This window comes from Labeo rohita, chromosome 2 (genome assembly GCF_022985175.1).
Source record: "Labeo rohita strain BAU-BD-2019 chromosome 2, IGBB_LRoh.1.0, whole genome shotgun sequence".
Lineage (NCBI taxonomy): Eukaryota > Metazoa > Chordata > Actinopteri > Cypriniformes > Cyprinidae > Labeo > Labeo rohita.
This window is the reverse complement of record NC_066870.1, coordinates 23,155,356-23,165,543: the sequence shown is the minus strand read 5'-3', so window position 1 is coordinate 23,165,543 and position 10,188 is coordinate 23,155,356. Positions and strand designations below refer to the sequence as shown.

General features: G+C 31.3%; 1 protein-coding gene across 1 annotated transcript in view; it reads left to right on the top strand.

Moving 5' to 3' along the window:
- The first annotated feature begins 1,535 nt into the window (after nucleotides 1-1,535).
- The window catches only part of eif2b3 (eukaryotic translation initiation factor 2B, subunit 3 gamma), a 49,080-nt gene continuing 40,427 nt past the window's right edge, over nucleotides 1,536-10,188 (top strand). Inside the window, exons 1-3 of the mRNA XM_051096254.1 lie at nucleotides 1,536-1,819; nucleotides 2,087-2,243; nucleotides 6,586-6,743. Coding sequence (XP_050952211.1) covers nucleotides 2,096-2,243; nucleotides 6,586-6,743 — 306 coding nt within the window. The 5' untranslated portion in view covers nucleotides 1,536-1,819; nucleotides 2,087-2,095. The remainder of the gene's footprint in view (nucleotides 1,820-2,086; nucleotides 2,244-6,585; nucleotides 6,744-10,188) is intronic.

The window sequence follows — 10,188 nt, the reverse complement described above, 5'->3', positions numbered from 1 at the left end:
AAACATAGGCTAAATAGATTTGACAACCCCTTCTTATATTCCTCTGATTGTTTTTTAAAATAATGATTATAAGCATATTAAAAAAAAAAAAAAGTAAATTCATAATATATAATGAACAATATATTATAAAGTTGACCTGGTTAAATTAATATATATCTATCTATCTATCTATATATATATATATATATATATATATATATATATATATGTGACCCTGGACCACAAAACCAATCTTAAGTTGCTGGGGTATATTTGTAGCAATAGCCAAAAATACATTGTATGGGTCAAAATTATTGATTTTTATTTTATGGCAAAAATCATTAGGAAATTAAGTAAAGATCAAGTTCCATAAAGATATCTTGTAAATTTCCTACAATAAATCTATCAAAACTTAATTTTTGATTAGTAATATGCATTGTTAAGAACTTCATTTGGACAACTTTAAAGGTGATTTTCTCAATATTTAGACTTTTTTGCATCCTCAGATTCCAGATATTCAAATAATTGTATCTCGGCCGAATATTTTCCTATCATGACAAACCATACATCAATGGAAAGCTTAGTTTTTGAACAGTAAGTTTTTTAATGTTATTTAAAGTTGTCTTCTCTGCTCACCAAGCCTGCATTTATTTGATCCAAAGTACAGCAAAAATAGTAACATTTTGAAATATTTTTACTATTTAAAAGTTTTATTTTTGAATATAAAAATTTGAATATATTTTAAAATGTAATTTATTCCTGTGATCAAAGCTAAATTTTCAGCATCATTACTCCAGTTTTCAGTGTCACATAATTCTTCAGAAATCATTCTAATATGCTGATTTGCTGTTCAAGAAACATTTTTATTATTATTATCAATATTTTAAACAGCTGAGTACATTTTTTCAGGATTCTTTGATGAATAGAAAGAGAAGATCAGCATTTATCTGAAATAAAACACTTTTGTAACATTATACACTACACCACTGAAATTTTTATTCAGTTTTTATTTTGTATTTTTGTAACTTATTTAGCAAGGATGCTTTAAATGGATCAAAAGTGATGATAAAGACATTTATAATATTACAAACGATTTATATTTCAGATAAATGCAGTTCTTCTGAACGTTTTACTCATCAAGGAAACCTGAAAAAAAATCTACTCAGCTGTTTTCAAAATAATAATAATAATAATAATAATAAATAATAATAATAATAATAATAATAAATGTTTTCTGTGCAGTCAATCAGAATATTAGAATGATTTCTGAAGGATCATGTGACTGTTGTAATAAAGCTAAAAATTCAGCTTTGAAATTACAGTAATTGCATTTTAAAATATATTCGAATAGAAAAGTTAATTTAAATCGTAAAAATATTTCAACATTTGACTGTTTTTGCTGTAGTTTGGATCAAATAAATGCATTTACATTTAAATTCAAAGCATATTTGTAAAATGATTAACAAACAAACAAACAAACAAACAAACAAACATTTCTTATTCTGCGTCAAATAGAGGAACTGATTCTCTGTGCGGAACCAAAGTTACTGGTTTAGTTTCCGCACGACCCATTTATAAGTAGCGGTCTTATGTCATTAACTCGAAATATCTGGATCAGTTATTGTGGACTAGTACTGATAAAATATCTTGAGGATTTTTAGTTATTCATATTCTTTGTGTTGAAGTAGTTAGATTCTCTTTCGGTTTTAACAGTAAGTGTTTGAAGATCGTCAGTGTAGTGACAGGCGGATCCACATGAGCGACTGCTACAGTGCTGCAGGTTTTCACGTGCACGGACTCAATACTTTACAAAACATAAACATTTGGACGAGCAATAAAGGTAAGCCGAGTGTATGTGCGTGTGTTTCTAACTTGTTTAAGCGTTAATAAATAATAACGTCAGAAGCGGTTATGTTATTGTTATGTCTCAGTTGACGTATTGTAGATGATGAAATAAGTGTCCTGTCAGGAGTAATGCTTTGAAAACCATGTTGAATCAAGGAATATTTAACACAAGGGTCCGTCTGGCGTCTGTCCGTCTAGTTAAGTGTTTTGCAATGAGAGCTGTTGTAGATAGACTGAACGTGTTGTTTGTTTTGTCCTGCAGGTGTCAGGGATGGAGCTGCAGGCGGTGCTGATGGCAGCAGGTGGAGGATCCAGGATGATGGATCTCACCTATAACACCCCCAAACCTCTGCTACCTGTGGGCAACAGACCCCTCATCTGGTACCCCCTCAACCTGCTGGAGAGGGTGGGCTTTGAAGGTAAACAAACTATCAATTCAGGAGAAAAAAAGGTTATTAAAAGTGACATTTTGCCCCATGAGAAAATTTTGTTGTCAGGTATCTCGCGTTAGTATATTGAAATAGCAAAATATGGGTAGATTTATTTCATTTCTGTTTTTCAGAATGCGTTTATTACAAATTCCTGAAGTTGCTTGATGGCTGTTCCTAACATTGCTTTGCGTTTTGGTCATTTTTTTAATGTTGGAGTGCCATATTGGCTTTACATGTTGAGAGAAAAAAAACAAAAATATTTTAATGAAATGTTCAGTTTCTGAAGTATTCGGTCTATTATTATAGTAAAACAGAGGAAAAATGTCACTTGAAATAAAATAAATATGAGGTGACATTAAAATAAAATATTAAAGAACTGTTTATTTCAGATTCTGTATTTGTGAAGGCAACATTTCTCATTTTAATTCAGTTTGTACTTGATGTGCTAAAACTAAGATTTAGACAAAATAATAAAAACTGTAGACAAATATAAAAAAAAAACTACTAAAAATGACAAAAGCACACACCTAAATGACTAAAATTTTAACAAAAATTAAAATGAAAGCAAAAATATAAAAATGAAAACTGATTCAATATAAGCATACAAATATAAACTGATTAAAAAATATCACTCATGCATTTTATGTGTATTGGTTTTTTTTATATATATATATATATATATATATATATATAGTCATAAAGTGGGTTTTACGTTTAATCTAATTTTAATATTATAATATTACATGGGATGCTTTTGTAAAAATGGTAAAGCACTTTTAGCTGCATTTCTTGTGGAAAAATATGCTAATGAAGCATATTTTTATAATTTTTATGTTAATAATTATGACTGGTTCACTAGTCAAAAGAAATTAGAAATTAATACTTTTGTTTAGCAAGGATGTTTTAAATTGATCAAAAGTGCTGATAAAGACATTTATAATGTTACAAAAGATTTCTATTTCAGATAAATACTGTTCTTCTAACCTTTCTATTCATCAAAGAAACCTGAAAAAAATCTACTCAGCTGTTTTCAAAAATAATATATGTTTTTTGAGCAGCCAATCAGAATATTAGAATGATTTCTAAAGGATCATGTAAGTGGAGTAATGATACTAAAAATAGCTTTGAAATCACAGGAATAAATTACATTTTAAAATGTATTAAAATAGAAAACAGTTATTTTAAACTAAAAATATTTCAGAATTGTACTGTTTTTGCTGTACTTTCAAATAAATGCAGGCTTGGTAAGCAGAAGAGACTTTAACAACATTAAAAATCTTACTGTTTAAAAACTTTTGACTGGTAGTGTATGTTAAAAAATGCTATGTTGCCTCCTTCCTATAATAATATTCTTATATGCTGTACATGCATACACTACTGAAATAAGTGTCCTGAGAATCGTTACTCTCAGTCAATCCTAGACTCTGTAAACGACACAGAAGAGTTGAGGGCATGGATTTGCTCACATCTGATTGGATGGCATGTCTTTGTGGGTGTGTTTTGGAGAGTGGGTGTGTGTGGTGGAAGTTAACAAAACGGCTGAAATTGCTTACAACACATTTAAGCTGCAGGTGGTAATAATTTGCGCCAGCTGCTTAAATTAAACTAATAAAGTCCTTATTTCCTAAATAGGAAAGGTAGGGCCGTTTTTACAATTGACGTACTCTAATGGCATGGTTTCCATGTTAAACCCACCCACACAGACCAGTTGCTTCTTGTTTTGGAGAGCAGGAGCTGGACAAATCCAACTAGATTTTGCTGTTTTCATATTTTGACAGCATATTATGCTTTATAAGGCTGTACGTCATCAGTATGTATAAATAAATCTGAGGGATGACTAAGTGTCCTAAATTTATACATTCAAATTGTAGAGGTTGGATGTATTGCCTAGCTGAAAGACTAGACTGGTAAAAGACAAATGAAATAAAAAGCCAAGTTACAATTACAGAGTCAAATGCACCCCAGACAACTAATGTTGGATCATTTCAACTCTGTAATAAATCAAGTGCAGTCTAGTACTTGAAGATAAATGGCAGAGTGCCTTATGTTTTAGGCCAGCTTTTCTCCACATAGCTTAGAAATGGGAGACCTTCAGCAGGCCACCCCGTAAAAACCAACATGTTGTTTTGGGCCAACATAGCGTGGAGCAATATGCAATTTAATAGTGCTAGTAAGGAATAAGATAAATTTAAATTGTAATAATGACATTTTAATAATTTTATTCAAACATAAAAATGGATATAAATAACATTTTAAATGAACAAATCAATAGATATATAAAATAATAATAATTATTTATTTATTTATTTATTCTTTTGGAGGGAGAGGAAAGGTCTTGAGCTATTTTATTTTATTTTATTTTTGAATGTCCATATTTAATGTTTGTTGAGAACATGAATGGAGTTTAAAATGTGCGTTTAAAAATTGCTTTTAATCTATATTTTAAAACACATTAAATGAAAATAAATAAATTTAAGTGTCGTAATTTGTACATTTAAAAAGTGATTTATTTATATTTTTATGTTTGAATTATGCACTTGATAACTTATTCCTTCTTTTTAAATGTCAGTCCAATCCTTGCCTACATTTATCTGTATTTATAAACTTTTATGCTAAAATAAGGGTGTTTTTTTGGAAATAAATCCAAACTGTGTTTGGAACCCTGTATTCACTTCATTGCTTTACCACATTTGAGAGCCAGTAGGGGCTGTGTACCGTTTTGAGTATTTCTGTTTAATACCTTTATGATGATTAAATGTTTATTGTTCACACCTAGCTGTATTGACTAACCGTGCGATCCAGCAGGTATGGAGTTTGTGGGTATGGCCCTTTGCCTGCCCAGCAGTACAGTATGCACCTTTATGTGTGGCACAGGCTGTCCTGTTAACAGCCAGAATGCCAGCCAGCAAGACCCTGCAATTAGCTTTTACAAGTCTTAGCACAAACTATGGTAAGTAAGCTGCTTCGTTAGAAAATATTTACGCAGTAAAGCAGAATTCTGGGACAAACTTCTTCCAGTTGGCTGAAAGTTTCTCTTGCCGGGCATACGGCAAATAATTCACAAAGACTCGATTGAAGGTGTTTTGTCTAATATGTGTTTTTACAAGTCTGAGGTATCACAGGTAAAGTGCGTACTGTGCTCAACCAGTGGTGTAGTGAAACAAAACCATTTCCCAAAAAAACAAACCTAAATTCAAGGGAACGATATCAAAATCTCACAATACGATAATATTGTTGCGATATTTAAAAAAGACAAATGAATTGGGGAATTTCAATTTTGTACATTTTAAAGTTCATTTATTCTATCTAATGCACTTTCGAGAGTTCAAAATTACGAGCTCTAACCCATGTTCTTAACTAAGAAAACCTAAGTCAGAAAAAAAGTCAGTGAATTGACTTGTACCTGAACTTTAAAGGGAACTCAACCCTCTTTTTATTTGTGACATGCTGTCTCAGTCTAAATTACATTCACACTGGTGTTTTAGGATGCCAAACTAATTAGAATTTAATAATAATAATAATAACAACAGTGACGGTAATAGCCATATATTGTAAAACAATTGCACTGTAAAATAAATAAAAATTAATATTTCATAGGTATATTATTTTTGCTTTAAACTGTAGTAGGGAAATTACAATACTACTTTCCTAATTTCAACAGTTGAAAGAGATATTTTGAATTTGGACTGCATTTAAACCGTTAGCTGTCAGCAATTCATACTGCACTTTTAAGTTTTTATTTTGAAGGAAAACCAAAGCGTAATGGCCCAAAACACAACTTTAAAGACCTTTTAAGGTTAGAATAAAAAGTTTAAATATATTTTAAAAACCACTTTTTGCCCAGAAGACGTTCTTTCATATCGTCGTGTGACCGCGAGAATATCGAGGCAGTTTTGCTGTCGCGATATTGCGATATTGATAATATTGTTACTTCCTACAAATATTATTTTACATTCCAAATCTGAACTGTTAACACTTCCGTAATTACACTACCAATCAAAATGTTTGGGACAGTAAGATTTTATTCAGCAAGGATGCATTAAATTAATTAAAAGTGACAGTAAAGACATTTATAATGTTACAAAAGATTTCTGTTTCAAAGAATAATCTTTTCTATTTACTAGAAAATGTATCACAGTTTCTACAGGAAATGTTAAGAAGATTTCTGAAGGTTTATTTGACCCTCAAAGACTAAGAATTCAGCTTTGCCATCACAGGAATAAATTCCATTTAAAAAAATATTTAAATTAAAAACATCCTTTAAATGGTAGTAATATTTAGCACTTCAATCCTTGTTTAATCTGAATGTTATCGTTATGTTCTTTTCCAGAGGTGATTGTCATAACCACTAAAGAGGTTCAGAAAGCCCTGAGCGCTGATCAGCGCCTGAAAACGGATGTGAAGATGAGGTTGGATGTTGTATGTATTCAGGAGGAAGCTGACATGGGCACCGCAGATGCCCTTCGACACATACAGCAAAAGATCAAGGTGCGTCAAGTGTCATAGGATAAGTTATAATAATATAAGTTTCATTGACATTTGGCACTTTCCAAAAAAAAGGACACCAAAAAGGAATTGTTAGGGCTGGGCGATAAATCGATAATGATAATTATCTCACGATATATATTTCCTTGATAAACAATAACAAGAGTTTAATAAATGTTCGATATAATGTTTATGCGGCAAAGGCGGAACAAAAGAACGCTAGGCATTTCTATTGTGTTAGAAATGTAGGTATATTTGTGTCAAATTTGATTATATTATTAACGTAGACATGTATTAAATGTATTGAAGGAGGAGTAATGGAATATAATTACAGTATTTTTTTGTGATTAGATTACAGTGTTTATGCATTTATACTAAATGTATTTAGACTACTGTTTTTCATACAAATACATAGGAACCATATTAGATATTTACCAAGGTATTGAGGTGCTACATTTGTGGTTTTAACCATTATTATCATGATATATGGATGATACTATGGAAGAGCAATGGTTCATTAGTAAAAACAAAAACTCAAACAGTCAGAATTATTAAATTTCACCTTATTAAAATGAGGTTGCTAAAATTTTTTACAGATATTACTGATTTTGATAATGAACATTTTAATATTATCAGGCAACACAAGCCTGTTTCTTAATCTGAAACAATATTACCCATTAAAACTGCAGAACTAAGAAATTATTTTTTTCTGTTAAGATTATTATTTTGTTAGGGAAAAATGGAAAAAGTGTAAAGAATTAAAAAAACATGTGTTTTGTCATGTTATGACCATTTTGTCTGCATTTAAACTTGAAGGAAGTAAAAATTTGACATTTATCGTGACAATTACCGACCACGACTGATATGAAAAATATTATTGTTTTTAATATTATCATTTTTTGGCCATATTTCCCAGCCCTACAGTGTAAAAAACAATTTGTTGAGTCAACTTAAAACAATTTGTAACCTGGCTGCCTTAAAATTTTAAGTTCAGTTAACTCAAAAAAACGTTATTTAACTTAAAATGTTAAATTTTACTAAGTGACAACTTAGATATTTGAGTTGAATCATCTTAAAATTTTAAGGCAGCTGGGTTACTTAGTTTAGCAAACACAAATATCTAAGTTGTTACTTAGTACAACTTAACATTTCAAGTTGACTAAACTTATTTTAGTTGACTGAACTTAAAATTTTAAAGCAGCAGGGTAACAAATTATTTTAAGCTGACTTTACAGTGTAGGAATTGTCAACATTCTGATGGTTAAGAAGGCTAAGACCTCTTACTATGTTTAAAGGGAGCGGTAGGAGAAACAAATTTGATGTTTAAAACTAGCTTGTGCATCATACAGTAACATGAGAAGTGCTACAATTCAAAATTCCAAAACTGAGAAGTACAAGCTATGATTTTGCTAAGTAATAGGATCAAAATGTTTTGTTGGTCCTGAAACAACATTCCTCTTAAAGAAAATATTTTTAACCACAGCCCTAACCATAAAGTACCTAAAATGAGAAGGAAAAGATATAAAGCCCCTTACTCTAAGATCTGATTGGTTGGTAGGAATGAACAACAAGATGCTGATCCAGGAAAATGTCTAACTTGGCAAAATCATTGACGTTGTGAAGCTAATACAGACATGTAGGTGTGAAAAAGAAACAAAGAAAGACTACAGAGTGAAGTTTTTAAGAAACCATTTTTTTATTATAGGAAAAAAAATCACATTTAAAGGGATAGTTCACCCAAAAATGAAAATAATGTCATTAATAATTCACCTACGGTACTGCAGTATGTTGTTTTAAACCTATAAGATCTTTGTTTATCACTGGAACACAAATTAAGATATTTTTGCTTTCTAAACCTGCATAGACAGTAACACAACTGACACATTCAAGACCCACAAAGGTTGTAAGGACATTGTTAAAACAGTCCATGGGATATTAGTAGCTCAACCAATTTATACCTTATTTTAACTTTTTGCAATGAAAATAATTTATAATGATGAAATGTACCATTTTTACTATTTCAAATAACTGCTTAAATAATATTTGTAGTCTGGTTTTTAGCCAGTAATGATGTAGCTCCTGAATTGATGTGTAAGGAGTGTTCAGTGATGAAGGAGGGTCATAAAAGAGTTAGCAACACAATGATGTGATGAATATTCATCACTGTAAACCACTAAATCACTGTGCTATGAGTTAACCATAGCATGGTGACTAAATGGAAGAAACATAATAACAGTGTGAGCATGCACGTCCATGTAAGCATGAGCGTGTAAAAGCCTGGCAGGCATACACAGCCTCACCTTTCTCCCATGTGAGCTGGCCTGGGGTCAGTGGAATGATGTGAGGGGCAGATCCTGTGTGCCACAGGGGGATCTTTGATCCGTGCAGCCCTGCACTGATGGGTCCAACTCCACAGAGTGCCTCATTTCACCTGTTGAAAGCCCAGCGGCCAGAGACGGCTAACTCCACAAACACATGATGTCAGAACCCTTCCTCAGCCCATACTGGCGTTCATGGGCCTGCAGGATGTGTAAGAGTTGCTGTGTAGATGGAATAGGGGCGGTATGGAAACATCCTGGTGGGCTTTCAGGGTCACTGTTGGGATTAAGGTAGTTTGAAACTAGTCACAAAACCAGTATTTTTCTGTTTCTTGGGTGTGGTATAATTTAGTGGTTAAAGATCTGGGCTAGTGACCAAAAGGTTGTAGGTTCAGATTCCACAAGTGATGATCCATGAGCTTTCAGCATCGTATCCTTGAGCAAAATGAGTCTAAGTACAGTATGAAAATCTGAGATTTTTGGAAAAAAAAATGTTTTTGGACTTTAAAATATTTTGGACAAAGAAGTAGTGACACTAAATCAAAGAAATTTTGGGCTGTTTAGGAGTGATGTTTTAACTTTTTATTCAAATAAATAAAAAGGTTATTTACAATTGTCCCCAATGTTTCCTTGAATAAAATGGCTAGAAAGCTTGATTTTTAGACACACAGTTTTTCTGGCACAACTACAGAATTTATCCCATTTTTAAAAAAATACAAAATAAATAAAAATAAATAAATAAATACAAAATAAATAAATATAATTTATTTTGTAATTTAAAAAAATGCATTTCATATTCTTAGTGTATTGTTTTTCAATACACCTTCTGACCCAAATTGTCATGCTGATAATATAATTTGAAATTAATATACAGTCAGACCAAAATATATTGAGGCGCCTTCAACATTTCTCAGATTATCACGGTTTATTTGCTATAATTTAGAAAATGGTAATAAAATGACAAGAACTCAGAGTTAAATACTGATAATGTTAAATCTTGATAATGCTGGATAATTTTGATAGAAAGCAATGTAATGTATTACAATCAACCAAAAATTCAGACAGCTGTTAGTATGACAATATTTACGCAACTATCAATACTTTAAATTTCTGGGTAAAATTTGAAAAAG